We start from the raw sequence: 19,221 nt of genomic DNA, 5'->3' as shown, positions 1-19,221 counted from the left end.
TAAAGGTATTTAATATAGCTACATAGCCACTTATTATAAAGTTATATATATGTATATTTTTTTAGATAAGTATAGATATTTGTTTGGTTTTTAGTATAGTTTTATAATTTTTATTTAAGCTTAGAAATTTATTTTTGTAAATTTCAATGGTTTTTTATTTTTTATTTTTGTTTTTCTGAGACATTTTTCAATACCATTCATCTCGGTTATTTATAAAAGTTTTTGGATTTTTATTTTGTTTCTGTTTAGCATCCTCCATTGCCTTCCGTCTAGCTAATTTTTCTTCTTCATATAACTTTCGTTTTGCTAATTTTTGTTCCTCATATTCCTGTCGTCTTTCAAGTTTTTCTTTTTCGTACTCAGCTCTTCGATATCGAACATACCTTTTTAGATCTTCTTCACTGCACCTATTTTTGTTAAATCCGTTAAAGAAGTTTGCGTTAAAACACCATAAATCGTGGTAACTCATGGTTTCAAATTCTTTTGGTAGTTCAATTCCGGATACATCTATTTCTTTTCTTACGTGTCTATTATCATAGTAATGGTTTTCTATCGTTTGTTCTAAATTTATTTCTTCGGATGGTATGTTAACTACTTCCTCTACGTCTTCTTCACTGTTATATTTTTGTCTGTTTTGATTATGTGTGATGGTTTCGGTAATAATTGATAGTTTGACTTTTTTGGTACTTGTTGGTGTGCATACTTCTTCAGTTTCATTCGTTACTTTAGGATTATCTTTTATAATTTTTTCTGTATACTCTTGTTTATCGCACTTTAAAACTAAACACTCTACGGGTGATTCACTAATACTCTGAACTATACTCATATCTACGGGTTGTTCCTCTACTTCTTTGATTGTTTCATTACTTGGTTGTGCTTTTTCATTTAAATCTTCGATAGGTTTTTCTTCCCTTGGTACACTTCCTGCTTCCTCCTGTCCGGTATAGATTGCTCTCACATTGTACCCATTCAGTTTTATTTGCTTTGGTATTGGCTGCTCAAGATTGTCCATGACAGCTACTATTATCCCTGAATAATATGGCGTCTTATTTTTAGGCGTGTGTCTAAACACCGGTCTAGTATGTATGTGTTTTCCATAGCCTAACTCTTCTAACGCTTTCCCGACGGGAAAGAACTTCTTTTGAAGTGGAAGGCCTATCACGGACACAGCCACTCGTTTACTAATATTCCTAGTAGGAGTGGAATTATAAAAACGGTGGTGTAGACCATTAATAGTAAGCCCCTTCTCTTGAAGGAAATGTTTTGCCTTTTCCGTTTTCATAACAATTTCCATCATAGTCCCGTTTCGTATTATTTGAAAACCTTCCAGGTCTTTATCAAGTTCAACATCTTCAATTGCTGTAAGAATGTCGTCTTGAGTTATATTTTTCTCGATGTTAGTAAGCAGTGTGTTTTTTTAAGCTAGTAAACTCATTCGTTTTCGAAGATGTTGCTTGAGCATAGCTTTTAAATTGGACATTATTGTCCGGTAAGTTTAACGTTAATGGACTTTTTAAAGTCATGATTAGTTTATACTCAACGTATAAATAACCTCTCTGTCACTCTGAAGGCCAGTAGACCTCCTAACACTCATAACACACTCAATATTCACTAACACTCAATCTCCCTTAAACCACTCCAATCTAAAAGTGCCGTACCGGCAACCCGTTGAAGGGGTAAGGTAAACCCTTAGCAATCACTAATGAGGCACGTAGACCTCACTAAAGGTGATCACTAGCTCAGTTGTATGACCAAGATCAAGAATCAAGAACAGATACTACACTTGATCTTAGCCATTAGGCCGAGAAGCGATAACTGAACACTGCAGACATAGTCGGACTGACGCCGTCTTCAACAATGTACTTGTGGTTTGAATTAGAACGTCTAATCATTTTCGTCGTCGTCATCATCAGCAGCATCATCAGCAGCAGCAGCTAGAACCATTAGCGATGTTAGACACTCTGAAAGTGAAGATATTTTCTTTTTTCCAATCTGGGCCGCGCTCAGCAGTAGTGCAAAGCCGAGGCAACCCGTGGTCAGGGCAAGGTAAACCTATGATCCCATGACCTAATGCCAAAAATCAGATTAATATATGAGCCGGACTGTGCCGGCGTACCAGATATTAAACTGATACGAACAGATACTTTTGTTTTTTTTGTTTTGTTTAACTACCTACTAGTCCAAGGCGTTAGAAGGCAGTTTTAATTTTATATTTTTTGTTTATTATTTAAATTTTATGGTTTTATATTTTGTTTTTGTGTTTTATATTTTTATTTTTGTTTTCATTTTATTTTAGTTTTACTGAGTTATTAAGAGTTTAGAAAGTATCTCTAGGAGATGACTTAATAACAATTGTTACAGTTATTATTTTGTTTTATTATATTTGTAATACGTTTTGGAATAGTTTAATATATAATTAAAATAGGTTATAGTTTATTCAATCAGTTTTTGCCTTTTTTCTTTTTTAATTAGATTTAGTTGTAATTTATTCTGTCTTTCCTTTTGTTTTTTTCGTGGTTTTTAATCCAACATTAGTAAATTCTTTTCTTAGTTGATCCCATTCCGCTTTTTTATGTGCTACGTATTTTTCTTCATCATCAGTTGAATAGTCTTCTTCGTAATAGTTTTTAAATTCTTTTTTATTATAAGAATACATTTCGCCTGAATCCATAGCTTTAAAAGAAATTGGCGTCAACATCCCTTTCTTTGTTGCTTTTTTTCTAGTGCTCTGTAGTTACGACGCTCTGACTCGTACTCGTCCCACTCAGCCTTTTTATACCTCTTTAGTTTATTTAATTCTTCTTCGGAGCAGTTATATCTGTCAAAATTTTTAAAAGCTTTCCAGTTAAATTCTACTATTTCTAAATGGTTCATGTCCTCAAGTTCTTCAAGTATGGTGATTTCTCCTTCTTCTAAATCTTCTGTTGATATATTATCCATAACACCTCTTTCAGTTGTGATATTGTTTTCACTTTTAGTACTTTGAGGTGCTAAATCATTTGGATTTGCTACCTTTATTGGTTCCGCTGTTTCTATGTTTACAGTTGAATTTTCTTTATTAATTAATGTTTCATTTAGTTCTTTTTTCTCTATTTCAGGTCCGATTTTACTTTCCGTTGATTCCTTCTCTACTCTATCAGTTAATGGTGTTTTTTGTGTTTCGTTTAGATTAGCTTTTGGTTGATCTTGTCCTGTATAGACGATTCTAAGATTATATCCCCTTAGTCTTAGGTTTCGAGGAATTGGTTTTAAGATGTTGTCAATAATGACAACTAAAATGCCAGAAAAGTACGGTGTTTTATTCTTTGGTGTTTTTTTAAACACTGGTCTTGTGTAAATATGTTTACCATAGCCTAAGTCTTCAAGCGCTTTCCCGACTGGAAACTCCTTTTTTTCTAGAGGTAATCCAATAACGGATACCGCAATACGTTTGCTAATATTTCGAGTTGGAGTTGAGTTATGAAAACGATGTATTACACCGTTAACACAAAGACCTTTATCTTGGAGCAACGATTTTGCTCTGTCGGATTTCATGACCAGCTCAATCATAGTTCCGTTACGAATAATCTGGAATCTCTCCAGATCATCATCTAGACCTGCATCTTCGATAGCCGACAGAATATCAGACTCTGAACAATTTTGAGTCTTATGACACAAAAGAGTCCTACTTAAAACGCTGTACTTAATCGGTTGGTTCGATGATTTAATAGCTTGACAATAGCTTTTAGTGGTGGCAATACTGCCTATGTTGTCCGTATCAATTTCTAATGACTTTGTATTCATACTAGTAATACACTACGTGTACTAACTACTCTTTTTCCTCTCGGTCACTCAAAAGAACAGATACTACACTTGATCTTAGCCATTAGGCCGAGAAGCGATAACTGAACACTGCAGACATAGTCGGACTGACGCCGTCTTCAACAATGTACTTGTGGTTTGAATTAGAACGTCTAATCATTTTTGTCGTCGTCATCATCAGCAGCATCATCAGCAGCAGCAGCTCGAGCCGTTCACGATGTTAGACACTATGAAAGTGAAGATATTTTCTTTTTTCCAATCTGGGCCGCGCTCAGCAGTAGTGCAAAGCCGAGGCAACCCGTGGTCAGGGCAAGGTAAACCTATGATCCCATGACCTAATGCCAAGAATCAGATTAATATATGAGCCGGACTGTGCCGGCGTACCAGATATTAAACTGATAATAACAGATACTTTTTTTTTTTTTTTTTTTTTTATTTCATCTACCAACTAGTCCAAGGGCCTAGTAGGTTGATTATTTATTTTATATTTTTTATTTTTGTTTTAATTGTTATATATTTTTATTATGTTTTGTTAATTTTATATTTTTATTTTTGTTGATATATTTTTAAGTTAAATAATGTTAATGCAGACTGTTGAATGTGCAACTATAACATTATAATTTTTTGTTTAATACTTTTTAATTGTTTTCTTTAAAATTGTTTTTTATTAAATGTTGCTTTTTAATTTTCTTCTTAAGGTGTTATTTTTGCTCTCTTGGCTTGATACTTTTGCTTTTTTAAATTACGTTCTTCTTGTTTTCTTTCATGATCTTTAATATATTGGAAAAATTCCTTTTTTCGTTGTTTCCATTCTGCTCTCTTACAAGCAATATATTTTGTCTTTTCATTTATATTTGCGGTATTGATGTTAAAATTTTTAAATTCTTTCATATTAAATGAGTATATTTCACTGGAGTCCATTTTTTCGAAACCAAGTGGTGTAAGTTTTCCTATTTTTTTTTCTAGGTCTTTGAGTGATTTATATTTATTCATTTTTGCAGTGTTATATTGTTCCCATTCGAGTTTCTTAAAGGCTCTGAATTTTAGTAATTCTTCCTTGCTACAGTTTAGTCGGTCAAAATTTTTAAAGGTCTTCCAGTTATAATTGACTTTGTCTATATGTGACATGTGTCTATATTCTGTAGGTATTTCAACGTTGTCCAGATTGTCATCTTCTTTGCTGAAGACATCTTTTTCACTTTGGCCATCGACATCTTTATTCTTAGCTATATCACTTACTTTACTACTATCCTGTTCATTATCATCTTCATTTCTTTCATCGACTTCGCTATTATCTTTATCGTTTTTACTAAATTTGTTTTCGTTTGCTGCCTGAAGTGCTATATTTTCTACTGTTATTTGTATTTCTAAATTCTTCTCATGTTCATTCGTTTCCTTTTCTATTTCCTTATCCTCGGTCGTTTTAATAATGTTCTGATTTTGTGTTCCTAGAGGTGGTATAACTTGGGGAATGCTACTAGGTGATTTGCAAACAAATTTGTCTTCGTTTTTCTGATTTTTGTTTACTTTGTTTTGAGGCTTTCCCACATCTTCCTGGCCGTTGTAGATTGCCCTAACCTCATACCCATTCAGTTTTATAAACCTTGGGATTGGTTTGTCTATTTTGTCCATAATCGCAACTATGATACCGGAGTAATAGAGCGTTTTGTTGTTTGGTGTTTTTTTAAATATAGGTTTAGTTCTAATATGTTTTCCGTATCCGAGCTGCTCTAGAAATTTACCAGCAGGATAGTTACTTTTTTCAATTGGTAACCCGAGGATGGAAACAGTTACCTTTTTACTAATGTTTCTCGATGGAGTAGATTGGTAGAATCGGTGGTTTACACCATTAATATTTAATCCTTTTTCAAGAATCGTTTTTTTAATTTTGTCGTTTTTCATAACGATCTCAATTATTGAGCCGTTACGGATTTGTTGGTATCCGAATAGGTATTTATCATATCCGGCCTCTTCAATAGCAACTAAGAAATCGTTGTCGCTAATTTTAGCGTTAACCTTACATAAGAGAGTATTATTTAGGGCGCTATAGTCGTATGCGTTATCGTTATTGGTTGCTGCTTGTGCATAGGTTTTATTTGCAGCTTGAATAGAGCATTTGTTCTGGGCTGTAGCAGCCGCTATTTCTGTATCTATTTCCATGGTATTTCTTGGATCTTGACTCGTAGCATGGCAAAATAGTTCTACCTGTATATATTATATTCTCAGCCACTCAGAGGCAAGTAGATCTCATAAGAGGTCTAACCAAGCTCTTTCTTAAACTCACTCACACTCAAAAAACTCGCTGATCTACGATCTCTATAAAACTCTCAACCACTCAAAAAATAAACTAAAAGTCCGAAAACTTTTTTCAGAAAATCTTGGCCTTGCAACCCGTGGAGGTAGCAAGGTAACACTCAATACATATTCAGAAGGCCAGTACGACCTTTATACAGTATGGATCACTAGCTCGCCTAATTAAACTAAGATAAGAACAGATACTACACTTGATCTTAGCCATTAGGCCGAGAAGCGATAACTGAACACTGCAGACATAGTCGGACTGACGCCGTCTTCAACAATGTACTTGTGGTTTGAATTAGAACGTCTAATCATTTTCGTCGTCGTCATCATCAGCAGCATCATCAGCAGCAGCAGCTGAGACCATTAGCGATGTTAGACACTCTGAAAGTGAAGATATTTTCTTTTTTCCAATCTGGGCCGCGCTCAGCAGTAGTGCAAAGCCGAGGCAACCCGTGGTCAGGGCAAGGTAAACCTATTATCCCATGACCTAATGCCAAAAATCAGATTAATATATGAGCCGGACTGTGCCGGCGTACCAGATATTAAACTGATAAGAACAGATACTTTTTTTTTTTTTTATTTTATATACCAACCAACTAGAGTGACCTGTTGCTGAAACCAGACTTACACAGGGCCCTAGATGGCAGTTTTTGTTTTATATTTTTTATTTATTTTTTTAGTTTTATGTTTTATATTTTGTTTTCTAGTTTCATTTTTTATATTTTTGTTTTTTGTTTTAGTGTTTTGTATTTTTAGTTTAATTCGGATTTTTAAGTTTTGTATTTTTGTCTTTCAAGTCCTATTTGAGTAGTTCTTTAATGTGACTCTTTAATACATAAGACTTTTGTTTTTAAATATTAATGGATGTCTTATTATGGTTTAGTCGTATTTTTTTTTTTTTTTTTTTCAATTTTATTTTTTTAATTTTTTTTTGATATACTTTTGTTTCTGTTTTTACATTTTTGGTTGGTAAAATAACTTTGTCTGCTGTTCAAAGATTTTTAACTTTCAGCTTTTGGTGTTAGTTTTGCTTTTTTAGATTGGTAGATTTGTTTTTTAAGTGCACGCTCTTCTTGTTTTTTTTCATGGTCAGGATGAAACTGTGAATATTCCTTTCTCCTTTGATCCCACTCCGCTTTTCTACAGGCTATATATCTATTTCTTAAGGTTTCATCCTCCGTGTTTCTATTAACGTTTTTGAATTCTTTCATGTTGTATGAATACATATCACCTGAATCCATTTGCTGAAATGCAATTGGAATAAGTTGATCAGTTCTTTTTTCAAATGATTTGTACATGCCTACAGCTCTTTCATATTGTACCCATTCATATTTTTTATACACTTTAAATTTTTTCAGTTCTTCTTCACTGCAGTTTAGTCTATCAAAGTTCTTAAAAAGTTTCCAATTATAATCCACTTTGTCTAAGTGGTACAATTTTAAAAATTCATCAGGCACTTCACATTCGTCCTCACTACTTTCATTATTGCTATTATTATCATTACAATCATGGTCGTCTTGACTATCAGCATTAACTTTACTATTATTATCATCTTTACTATCATCTTTATCTTTACTATCGTTATCATCTTTACTATTATCTTTATCCTTACTAGGATTGCCATCTTTGCTATCATCGTCATCTTTACTACCATCGCCATCACTATTTTCATCGCTATCCTTACTATCATCATTATCTTTACTTTCATTGCCATTTTTACTATCATCGTCATCATTTTTTCCATCGTCATCTTTACTATCATCTTTACCTTTATAATCATTCCTATCTTTACTATCATCGCCATCATTACTATTATCATCATCTTCATTATCATCCTTGAGACTATCCTCTTATCCTGTCGTGTTTATTTATCTGCTACCTTTTTGACTTCGTTGGTTTTACTTGTATCCAAATCGTTCGTTGTTCTTCTTTCGAGAGTTGTTTTCAGTTGGGATTCTGTAGCCGTTTCTAATGTTTGTGTTTGTACTTTCTCTTTATATTTATTTACTTCGTTTTCATTACCGTGCTTTCATTTATTATAATGTGATTTGGATTTTCAACTTCTACATAAGTTGTGTCCAAGCGATTATTATTAGATGGTTTGTTAAAATCGTTTGGATCTTTTTGTTGGTTAGTTGTATATTTTTTTTTGTGGTCTTCCCACATCTTCTTGACCGTTGTAAATTGCCCTAACTTCATAACCATTTAAGTTAATGATAAGGAATGGCTTTTGAAGGTTGTCCATAATCACGACTATAATACCGGAATAATATGGCGTTTTGTTTTTAGGTGTACTTCTTAGTAAAGGCTTAGTTCGTAAGTGCCTTCCATATCCCAGCTCCTCGAGGTACTTCCCAGCTGGAAAATTGCTTTCTTCTATTGGCAAACCTAGTATTGATATTGTCACTCTTTTGTTGATATTCCTGCTTGGGTAGAGGGGTAGAGGGATGTTTTACACCATTGATATTAATACCTTTTTCAAGAATTATATGTTTAATTAAATCATTTTTCATAACAATTTCGATAACTGAGCCATTTCTAATTTGTTCATAACCAAATAGATATTTGTCATATCCTGCCTCTTCAATAGCTAATAGAAAATCGTTGTCACTAACTTTAAATTGGACTTTACACAAAAGGGTATTTTTAAGGGATTTGTGGTCGTTAATGTAGTTGTTGTTTGTTGTAACTTGGGCATAGGTTTTATAAGCAGCCTGTGCATTAACAATAGTTTGGGCTGTAGCAACACCAATATCAGTAACTACCTCCATTGACGTTTTTGGGTCGATTTGTAACATGGTAAATAGTACTAACAATATAATACACTCTTAGCTACTCGGACGCTCTGAGGCCAGTAGACCTCTAATGAGGTCTAATCAACCTCTTTAAACTCACACTCTCTTTAACTCACTGAGATCTACGATCTCTACAATCTCTCAGTCACTCAATACACTAAATAAAGGAACCAGTACACTCTTATATCACTCGTCCTTGCAACCCGTGGAAGGCGCAAGGTAATACTCACTAAACACTCAGAAGGCCAGTAGACCTTCTATATACTAGTTAGGATCACTAGCTCGCCTAATTAAACTAAGATAAGAACAGATACTACACTTGATCTTAGCCATTAGGCCGAGAAGCGATAAGATACAGATACTATATAAGATATAAGATAAGAACAGATACTACACTTGATCTTAGCCATTAGGCCGAGAAGCGATAACTGAACACTGCAGACATAGTCGGACTGACGCCGTCTTCAACAATGTACTTGTGGTTTGAATTAGAACGTCTAATCATTTTCGTCGTCGTCATCATCAGTAGCATCATCAGCAGCAGCAGCTGAGACCATTAGCGATGTTAGACACTCTGAAAGTGAAGATATTTTCTTTTTTCCAATCTGGGCCGCGCTCAGCAGTAGTGCAAAGCCGAGGCAACCCGTGGTCAGGGCAAGGTAAACCTATGATCCCATGACCTAATGCCAAAAATCAGATTAATATATAAGCCGGACTGTGCCGGTGTACCAGATATTAAACTGATAAGAACAGATACTTTTTTTTTTTTTTTTAACTACCTACAAGTCCAAGGCGTTAGAAGGCAGTTTTAATTTTTTATTTTTTGTTTATTGTTTAAATTTTAGGGTTTTATATTTTGTTTTTGTGTTTTATATTTTTATTTTTGTTTTCATTTTATTTTACTTTTACTGAGTTATCAAGAGTTTAAAAAGTATTTCTAGGAGATGACTTAATAACAATTGTTACAGGTATTATTTTGTTTTATTATATTTGTAATACGTTTTGGAATAGTTTAATATATAATTAAAATAGGTTATAGTTTATTCAATCAGTTTTTGTTTTTTTTCTTTTTTTATTAGATTTAGTTGTAATTTATTCTGTCTTTCCTTTTCTTTTTTTTCGTGGTCTTTAATAAACATAGTAAATTCTTTTCTTCGTTGATCCCATTCCGCTTTTTTATGTGCTACGTATTTTTCTTCATCGTCAGTTGAATAGTCTTCTTCGTAATAGTTTTTAAATTCTTTATTATAAGAATACATTTCGCCCGAATCCATAGCTTTAAAAGAAATTGGCGTCAACATCCCTTTCTTTGTTGCTTTTTTTCTAGTGCTCTGTAGTTACGACGCTCTGACTCGTACTCGTCCCACTCAGCCTTTTTATACCTCTTTAGTTTATTTAATTCTTCTTCGGAGCAGTTATATCTGTCAAAATTTTTAAAAGCTTTCCAGTTAAATTCTACTATTTCTAAATGGTTCATGTCCTCAAGTTCTTCAAGTATGGTAATTTCTCCTTCTTCTAAATCTTCTGTTGATATATTATCCATAACTCCTCTTTCAGTTGTGATATTGTTTTCACTTTTAGTACTTTGAGGTGCTAAATCATTTGGATTTGCTCCTTTCTGGTTCCGCTGTTTCTATGTTTACAGTTGATTTTTTCTTTATTAATTAATGTTTCATTTAGTTCTTTTTTCTCTATTTCAGGTCCGATTTTACTTTCCGTTGATTCCTTCTCTACTCTATCAGTTAATGGTGTTTTTTGTGTTTCGTTTAGATTAGCTTTTGGTTGATCTTGTCCTGTATAGACGATTCTAAGATTATATCCCCTTAGTCTTAGGTTTCGAGGAATTGGTTTTAAGATGTTGTCAATAATGACAACTAAAATGCCAGAAAAGTACGGTGTTTTATTCTTTGGTGTTTTTTTAAACACTCGTCTTGTGTGAATATGTTTACCATAGCCTAAGTCTTCAAGCGCTTTCCCGACTGGAAAGATCACTTTTTTCTAGAGGTAATCCAATAACGGATCCCGCAATACGTTTGCTAATATTTCGAGTTGGAGTTGAGTTATGAAAACGATGTATTACACCGTTAACACAAAGACCTTTATCTTGGAGCAACGATTTTGCTCTGTCGGATTTCATGACCAGCTCAATCATAGTTCCGTTACGAATCATAAATGCCTCCAGATCATCATCTAGACCTGCATCTTCGATAGCCGACAGAATATCAAGCTCTAGAACAATTTTGAGTCTTATGACACAAAAGAGTCCTACTTAAAACGCTGTACTTAATCGGTTGGTTCGATGATTTAATAGCTTGACAATAGCTTTTAGTGGTGGCAATACTGCCTATGTTGTCCGTATCAATTTCTAATGACTGTGTATTCATACTAGTAATACACTACGTGTACTAACTACTCTTTTTCCTCTCGGTCACTCAAAAACACTCTAATAGTTCACACAACCTTCAACAAACTAAAGTTTGCTCCCAGGCAACCCGTTGCAGAGGTAGGGTAAACTTCTTAATACACACTAAGAGGCACGTAGACCTCACCGAAAGCAATCACTAGCCCAATTAAACACCTAATGACTAAAAATCAAGAACAGATACTACACTTGATCTTAGCCATTAGGCGGAGAAGCGATAACTGAACACTGCAGACATAGTCGGACTGACGCCGTCTTCGACAGAATGTGCTTGTGGTCTGAATTAGAACGTCTAATCATTTTCGTCGTCGTCATCATCAGCAGCATCATCAGCAGCAGCAGCTAGAGACCATTAGCGATGTTAGACACTCTGAAAGTGAAGATATTTTCTTTTTTCCAATCTGGGCCGCGCTCAGCAGTAGTGCAAAGCCGAGGAAACCCGTGGTCAGGGCAAGGTAAACCTATGATCCCATGACCTAATGCCAAAAATCAGATTAATATATGAGCCGGACTGTGCCGGCGTACCAGATATTAAACTGATAAGAACAGATACTTTTTTTTTTTTTTTTTTTTTTTTTAATTTTTTAACTTTTTTCTTAATTTTTATCTTTGGTGATCAAAACATAAACGAAAAGCGGAAATGCGAAGAAATCGAAAAAACGAGAAGTTGAGATCACATCTTATTGCTTTATAGATTAAAAACTAACTTGTCAGAGTTTGCCTGACTAATTGCATTGTTAAAGGAGTATTTTTTATGGAAGTTTTTTATGTCATTCAATCTTTGATGTTTTTTATATTTTACATCCCATATGTACTTTAGTTCTCGTTTTATATTTTCAACTATGGTTTTTGGTTTTATGGTTTTATTTTCTTTTATTTTCATATTTCGTGCTCTCCATAGCTCCGTAGTAGTGATATTTGTGATGGTCGTTATTATTTTTGCCTTTATACTGTCCCAATTAAATTCGTCGATATCAGTTAATAGAACAGTATGGACTATATTAAATGGTTGCGTTGGTTGCAATGTTTTGTATACTACTTTAAGTTTGCTCCACACTGTCCTCGCTATCTTACAGGATGTACTGGGATGCAGCGTTGTTTCTGGTAGACCACAACTCCTACAGAGTGAACTACCTCGTCCTCTATACTTCCTCCATAGCCGTAGTTTTTCCATTGTGGGGAGACTATTTTGCAACATTCTCCACTGAGTATTTTGACTTGGGCCTTGGGCATACGGTTGCTAAAAGATCTTAGCCATATGGTTCTCCAAGGCAGTTGTTTTTGCAATTTATCTTCCCAATATGTTTGTACTTTTTTTATGTAAGTATTATTTTCATTATTTAAGAGTGTCTTATATATGTTGCGCGACGATTTTTTTTTTAGTAGGAATAGGTGTTCATTTTTTTTTCCAGGACATCCACAATATCACGATAATAGAAGGGAGGACTGTTTAATGTTTTAGGATAATTATTTAGTATTAAAAAATTCCATTGTTTATAACTTTGGTTTGCAAGTTTTAGTAGCGAGGTGGCAAGTAAATATTTTTGGAGGTAAAGGCTTTCATGAGGGTTTTCGACATGTTGCATCTGTAGAAGATGTTTTATCCTGAGTGAGATACTTTGTTTAGCTGGATCAATTAGTCCTAAACCTCCATTTATAGTTGGAAGGTAAAGAATTTCACGCTCTTGATGGGCTCGGCATATTCACTTTGCCACAAGTAGATCGAGAATTTTTTTTTTTATTTTATTTTCAAAGATTTTATTTAGTGGGAAAACGTTGGCTAAGTACCATATCTTCGAAAGTGCCAGGGTATTTAAAAATATTCCTTTGCATCTCAGTGATACGTTTCTGTATTTAAAGATGCTAGTGTTTTTTTTTTAATTTTGCTATAGTTTCTTTCCAATTTATTGTTGCTGAATGGCAAGGTCCAGTATTAAATGTTATGCCTAGTATTCTTAAGCCGGTATGCTTGACCCAGTTTCTACCATGATCTTTATAAAATCCATTATTTATGTAGTTTTTATATGCCAGATGGTCAAAGCCTCCAAGTGCCAGAGCTTTTGATTTTGCCTTGTTTATGTTTGACCCAGTGGCAAGTTCAAAGTTTGCTATTTCTTTAAAAATTTCATCGATGGATGAGATATTTTGTGCAGTAATCATTGTGTCATCTGCATATTGCAAAATTTTGAGAGGAATATTATTTCCAGGTATTTGAATTCCATCGATATTTTGATTCTTTTTTATTGATAGAGACAGGGTCTCTGCCGCAATACAGTAAAGCATAAGTGATATAGGGTCACCTTGCCTTACTCCTCTATTAACTTTGAAGGGTTTTCTTAGGTGCCCATTGTTTATAATAAGGGATTGTGTATTTTTGAGCGTTTGTTTTAAGGCTCTTGTAAACATACAACCAAAATTAAAACATTCAATTACTTTAAAAAGAAATTTTCTATCAATTTTATCAAATGCCTTCTCTTTGTCAATTGATATAATAAAACTTTTACTACTCTTCTGATTGGTATACTCTATTAGATCCCTAGCTAGGAAGATATTTGAAAAGATTGTACGATTAGGAACAGAGCAGGTTTGCGATGGTTCTAGTATTTTCTCAAGAACCTTTGATAGCCGAATTGCAAGGGCCTTAGTGATGATCTTGTAATCAGCACATAACAAGGAAATTGGTCTCCAGTTCTTAAGTTGTTTTAGATCTCCCTCTTTTGGGAGTAGACTTATTATGGCTGTTCTCTGTGACCATGACAATTCGGCTTTTTCGTTAAAGAGGTTTTTATTTACAATATGGGTAAATTCGGTTCCAATTATATTCCAGAAGCTTTGATAAAACTCTACCGGAATACCATCGATACCTGGTGTTTTTGACTTTGCAAGAGAATTAGCTGCATTAAGCAGTTCTTCTTTAGTCAGGTATGTATTTAAGAAGGCATTTTCGTAATTTTTAAGGGGATTTTTTATATTATTTAGGAGGTTGATTTGTTTTGCTTCGTCAAGGTTATGTTCTTTATATAAGGTTTTGTAGTACTTTCTAATGACTTTATTAATACAAGCAGTTTCTTTGTATAAGGTGTTGTTTTCATTAATTTCCTCGATTGTTTTTTTTTTCTGATTAGTTTTTTCCAATGAAAAAAGCGCCTTTGATGGGGTTTCACCTTCCTCAACAACTTGCTGTTTTGTTCTTATAAACACACCACGATTAATACTAAGCATGTTTATTTCATTTTTTATGGATTTTCGATATCTTTTATTTCATTTTCATTTTCGGTTTTTAGTTTTTTTTCTAGTTGTTTTTGATACTCTTTTTTGGTTTTGTTAATTTCTGTGGACCTAGTGATTGCATTTTATTTAATTTGGTACTTAAAAATTTCCCACCATTGGTTTAAGTTTTCGTAAGAGTGTTTTGTTTTTCACGAATCTTTCAAATTCATTTACTACATTTTTTATAAATATTTCATCCTCTAAGAGGGTTACATTCAAGTGCCAGTATCCGAGTCCTTTTTTATTTGGTTTTTTAGCCATTTGATAGAGACAGAAGGCTTTGTGGTCGCTCAAGAAGGTTTCAATGATTGCATATTTGTAGATAGACCTATCATTTGTTTGGCTATATATCCTGTCTATCCTACTTTTGACGGATCCATCAGTTTTTGCATAAGTAAAATCAGTTCCTTTAGGGTTTAGTTTTCTATAGTAGTCTATTAAATTGTATTTTTCTATAATTGCTCTAAGGTTTATGGATCCAAGTGTGTTATTTTTATTGTAGAGGTCGCCTCCAAATCTGTCTAGTGTTGGGTTTTCGACCATGTTGAAGTCTCCTACAAGAAACAGGCTGTCCGATACTTTGACATGTTTTTTCGATAGATTGAAAAAAATTTTCTTTATCTGATGGGCTATTTGGACCGTATATGTTGATTATTCTAATAATGGTGTTATCTATATTGATGTTCGTTGATAGTATTCTTCCATTTTTATCATGCTTTACTTGATCGAAATTGATTATATTTTTTGTGAGTATTGCGACACCGCGTTCTTTGTTTGTACCATTATTCCACAGAGACGAACCACCTGTGATATTGCTCCATTCCAATGCCCATTTAGGCATGTTTTCTTGGGTACAATGCGTTTCCTGTATGCATATAACATCGCTGTCGGTATTTTTTAGACAATTCATTATTTTCACACGTTTAGAATTGTCATTTAGACCATTTACATTGAGTGTGTAGATATTTAAAGCCATTTTTAACTAAAGTGTTTTTATTTTTTTGTTTAGTTTTTGTTTTTATTTTTATTATATTTTTGAATTTTATATTTTTGTTTGGTTTTATGTTTTATATTTTTATTTTTATTTTTAATTTTTTTGTTTTTCACTAAATTTTTCAAGATTTAGTGATTCCTTATTGGATCGTTTAGATTCAGTGTATTTGTTTTTCTCAGTGTTATTTTTTCTCTTTTTATTGTTATCATTAGTACCTACTTCCTGCAATGAGTTCGTGTCTGCATCTATTGCTTCTGATGGATTCTCTTCACCCATAAATTCGTTCTCATATAGTATACTTTGTTTTACTTCTTGTTCTTGATGAATATACACTTCATTTTCAATATCCTGCTCCATAGTTTGTGTTTCAATTATATTAGTTGAATTGACCTTAATTTCATTGGTTTGAAAGTGGACGTCAGTTTCAGTGGCTGCAACATCTAGATCTTTTTCGATCCTAGTTACTTCAAAATTAGTACTTAGGATTTCATTAGTTGAATTTTCTTTATTTGTATTATCTTTTTTTTTATATTCACTTTCTTCAAATGAATTCTTTTTTTTATGTGGTATATACCCTTCTTGACCGCTGTGGATTATTTTAACTTTATACCCTTTTAAGGTTATGTGGGTTGGTATTGGCTTAGGCATATTTTCCAATACTACAAGTAGAATACCAGAGTAATATTCAATTTTGTTTTTTTGAGTTTTTTTCATTAGAGTTCTTGTAGATATGTGTTTACCATATCCACAGTTTTCTAATTCTTCGCCTGCACCAATCTCTACACACTCAAGTGGAAGACCGAAGATCGAGACCGTTCTTCTTTGGGTTGTTGGCGTTCTAGGTGTTCGGTTTGGTTTTGAATTAAAAAGGCGATAGTGTTCCCCTTTAATGTTTAACCCCTTTTCAAGAAGAGTATTTTTCGACTTGTCATCCCTCATGACAATTTCTACCATCTTTCCTCCTCTAATAACTTGAAGACCAAAAAGGTCAACATCTAAGTCTTGCTCTTCCAGAGCAGCAAGTATATCTTCTACATTGGCTGTAGTATTTAATGAGCAAAGTAAGGTATTTTTTAATGGTTTTAAATTAACATTACTTTCTCCTGTAGCTACTTGGGCGTAGCTTTTAGATGCAGAAGTTTGTTCCCTGCGTATTTCCATTATGTTATTATTTATAATATTTTCCATATCAAAAGTGGATTTTATTAAATCTATTATCACTTACAACTAATAATGACGTCGAGTGAACCTATTACTTATTAGGAGTAAGCAACCCGTGGATAGGGCACCGTAACTATACAAAACTATATTAAGCTATACTAGTACTATATATAAGGCCAATAGACCTTTTATTATAGTCGCTGTCTCAAACTAGACCAGAGGATCTTAGCCATTAGGCCGAGAAGCGATAGACAGATACTACACTTGATCTTAGCCATTAGGCCGAGAAGCGATAACTGAACACTGCAGACATAGTCGGACTGACGCCGTCTTCAACAATGTACTTGTGGTTTGAATTAGAACGTCTAATCATTTTCGTCGTCGTCATCATCAGCAGCATCATCAGCAGCAGCAGCTGAGACCATTAGCGATGTTAGACACTCTGAAAGTGAAGATATTTTCTTTTTTCCAATCTGGGCCGCGCTCAGCAGTGGTGCAAAGCCGAGGCAACCCGTGGTCAGGGCAAGGTAAACCTATGATCCCATGACCTAATGCCAAAAATCAGATTAATATATGAGCCGGACTGTGCCGGCGTACCAGATATTAAACTGATAAGAACAGATACTTTTTTTTTTTTTTTTTTTTAACATAATTACATATATTTCATTAATAAATATTTACAACAGGGGACAATATACAATGAGGGGGGGAGATTTTTTCAATATTCTATTTTTCCTTTGCTTTTCTAAGACAGTATTTTGCTTCTGTTTTTAATTTTTTATTTTTATTTAAAACTATTGTGGCTATAGGAAACAAAACGAAAATCGAAAAGTCGAAAAACGAAAAAAAATCGAACTTAAACCACAACATGTTTTTTAAAGAAATTTTAAAGAATAAAATATTTCCGAGTTTAAAATATATATGCCTGGCTATTACCCCAGGCTGTTATAAAAAATACACACATCCATCATTGCCACCGGGCTTTGCAGGACATGTTCGTGATTTTTCCGTGAGGTTTAAAATATATTGTGCTGGCCATTAAGCCTCGCATTTATAAAATATACGCATGTCCGTCGCACCCACAGGGGCTGCTGGGGACATGCTTTTTCGTAACAAAAAAAAAATAAATATACTTATTTGAAACATGGTTGAAAACCCTTTTTCTATAACAAGAAATTTAAATTTCCGTTATTATTTTCACTGATGGCACCGTTTATTGAAAATATTTCGTGGAATTTTTCCACATTGTTTTCTCTTAGGTGTTTGTTGTACATTGTTTTCCATATAGCTTTAATTTCGGCTTTTATACCCTCTACAATTCTTGCAGAGGGTATAACTTTGTTCTCTTTAACCTTCATGTTTCTTGCCCACCATAACCGTGAAGTTATTACGTGGGCAAGAGTGGTTGCAATTTTTGCGGTGTTGTCTTTCTTTGGCAAATGTTCCGTATTTGTTTGAAAGACAGCCCGAACAATGTTAAAATTTTCTTGAGGAATTAGTTTTTCATAGGTGTTTTTGAAAGCCTTCCACACTGATCGAGCTTTCTTTCCGCAGTGGATAAAAGGGTGAAGTGTGTTTTCGAGTGATCCGCATGTTTTACAGTTTGCGTTACCGCGCCCTCTGTTTTTCCTCCAACTCTAAAACTTTTCCAAAGTTGGGAGTGAGTTCGTTTCATACTCTAGGAGGGTATTTTATTAGGGCCACTGGCATAGGACACGAAACTTCGTTCCCATATTTTTTTCCATGGAAGAGCTTTTTGAAGTTTTGTATCCCATGCAGTTTGGATTTTCAGCAAGTTTGGGTTTTCATTTGCTTTAGCGAGATGCGCGCGAAAATTTTTGGCGCTTTTACATTTAATTTCAAAGATTTGCTTGTTCGCTTTAATTGTTTCAATCACGTCTTTATAGTAAAAAGGAATTTCGCCTATTGCTTTTGGGAAGTTGTTACTCGTGAGGAACAACCATAGTGGGCATTTGATTCGCGCGTGTTTCGCCAGATGATGCGCCAGATAGTATTTTTGGATGAAACAAGTCTCGTGGCAGTTTTCTTGTTCTTTAATTTTGAATAAGTGTTTTGTTCGCAGGGCTAGGCATTGCATTTTAGTGTCAAGGATGCCTAGTCCTCCTTTATCAATTGGTAAATTTAAAATGTCGCTTTTGATGGGTTGCGCGTATTCGCTTTGCCAAAGGTACGCTGATATTTCTTTTTTAATCCTTTTGGCGGTGGTTTCATTAATTGGGAAGCCGTTGGCCACGAACCATACCTTGGAGAGTGCAAGAGTGTTTACAAAAACACCCTTGCATCTTTAAGATATGTTCCGGTATCTAAAGCTTTTGATTTCTTAAAGCTCTCAACGGCTTTCTGCCAATTAATGCTTGCGGTAAAAGCAAGGTCAGTGTGGAATGTTATTCCTAATACTTTGATACCTGATGCGTTGCACCAGGTTATGTTAAATAGCTTTTGATTTAACACTCTGG

General features: G+C 34.0%; 1 protein-coding gene, 3 non-coding genes and 9 pseudogenes across 4 annotated transcripts; all 13 read right to left on the bottom strand.

Annotated features, from left to right (window-relative positions):
- Positions 1 to 1,655: 1,655 nt before the first annotated feature.
- Positions 1,656 to 1,813, bottom strand: LOC136077477 (U2 spliceosomal RNA; annotated as a pseudogene).
- Positions 1,814 to 1,987: 174 nt separating this feature from the next.
- Positions 1,988 to 2,199, bottom strand: LOC136077375 (U2 spliceosomal RNA; annotated as a pseudogene).
- Positions 2,200 to 3,766: 1,567 nt separating this feature from the next.
- Positions 3,767 to 3,882, bottom strand: LOC136077524 (U2 spliceosomal RNA; annotated as a pseudogene).
- Positions 3,883 to 4,056: 174 nt separating this feature from the next.
- LOC136077408 (U2 spliceosomal RNA) lies at positions 4,057 to 4,253 on the bottom strand. Its single transcript, XR_010637054.1, has one exon. It is a non-coding gene; the product is annotated as a U2 spliceosomal RNA (small nuclear RNA).
- Positions 4,254 to 6,138: 1,885 nt separating this feature from the next.
- LOC136077461 (U2 spliceosomal RNA) lies at positions 6,139 to 6,335 on the bottom strand. The gene has a single exon (XR_010637078.1). It is a non-coding gene; the product is annotated as a U2 spliceosomal RNA (small nuclear RNA).
- Positions 6,336 to 6,509: 174 nt separating this feature from the next.
- Positions 6,510 to 6,687, bottom strand: LOC136077302 (U2 spliceosomal RNA; annotated as a pseudogene).
- A 416-nt stretch (positions 6,688 to 7,103) lies between these two features.
- LOC136075921 (probable ATP-dependent helicase PF08_0048) lies at positions 7,104 to 8,307 on the bottom strand. The gene is made up of 2 exons (XM_065789367.1): positions 8,125 to 8,307; positions 7,104 to 7,937 (listed from the first exon to the last, which is right to left on the bottom strand). Exons 1-2 carry the CDS (start codon positions 8,305 to 8,307, stop codon positions 7,104 to 7,106), a joined length of 1,017 nt encoding a protein of 338 aa, XP_065645439.1.
- Positions 8,308 to 9,111: 804 nt separating this feature from the next.
- On the bottom strand, positions 9,112 to 9,246 carry LOC136077482 (U2 spliceosomal RNA; annotated as a pseudogene).
- A 251-nt stretch (positions 9,247 to 9,497) lies between these two features.
- On the bottom strand, positions 9,498 to 9,694 carry LOC136077316 (U2 spliceosomal RNA). Its single transcript, XR_010637015.1, has one exon. It is a non-coding gene; the product is annotated as a U2 spliceosomal RNA (small nuclear RNA).
- Positions 9,695 to 11,369: 1,675 nt separating this feature from the next.
- LOC136077578 (U2 spliceosomal RNA) lies at positions 11,370 to 11,538 on the bottom strand (annotated as a pseudogene).
- A 177-nt stretch (positions 11,539 to 11,715) lies between these two features.
- Positions 11,716 to 11,958, bottom strand: LOC136077352 (U2 spliceosomal RNA; annotated as a pseudogene).
- A 4,858-nt stretch (positions 11,959 to 16,816) lies between these two features.
- Positions 16,817 to 17,038, bottom strand: LOC136077576 (U2 spliceosomal RNA; annotated as a pseudogene).
- Positions 17,039 to 17,212: 174 nt separating this feature from the next.
- Positions 17,213 to 17,421, bottom strand: LOC136077307 (U2 spliceosomal RNA; annotated as a pseudogene).
- Between the last annotated feature and the right edge of the window lie 1,800 nt (positions 17,422 to 19,221).

This window comes from Hydra vulgaris, chromosome 02, assembly GCF_038396675.1.
Source record: "Hydra vulgaris chromosome 02, alternate assembly HydraT2T_AEP".
Taxonomy (NCBI): Eukaryota; Metazoa; Cnidaria; class Hydrozoa; order Anthoathecata; family Hydridae; genus Hydra; species Hydra vulgaris.
Note: the sequence above shows the minus strand (reverse complement) of the source record. Positions and strands in the feature narration are given on the sequence as shown.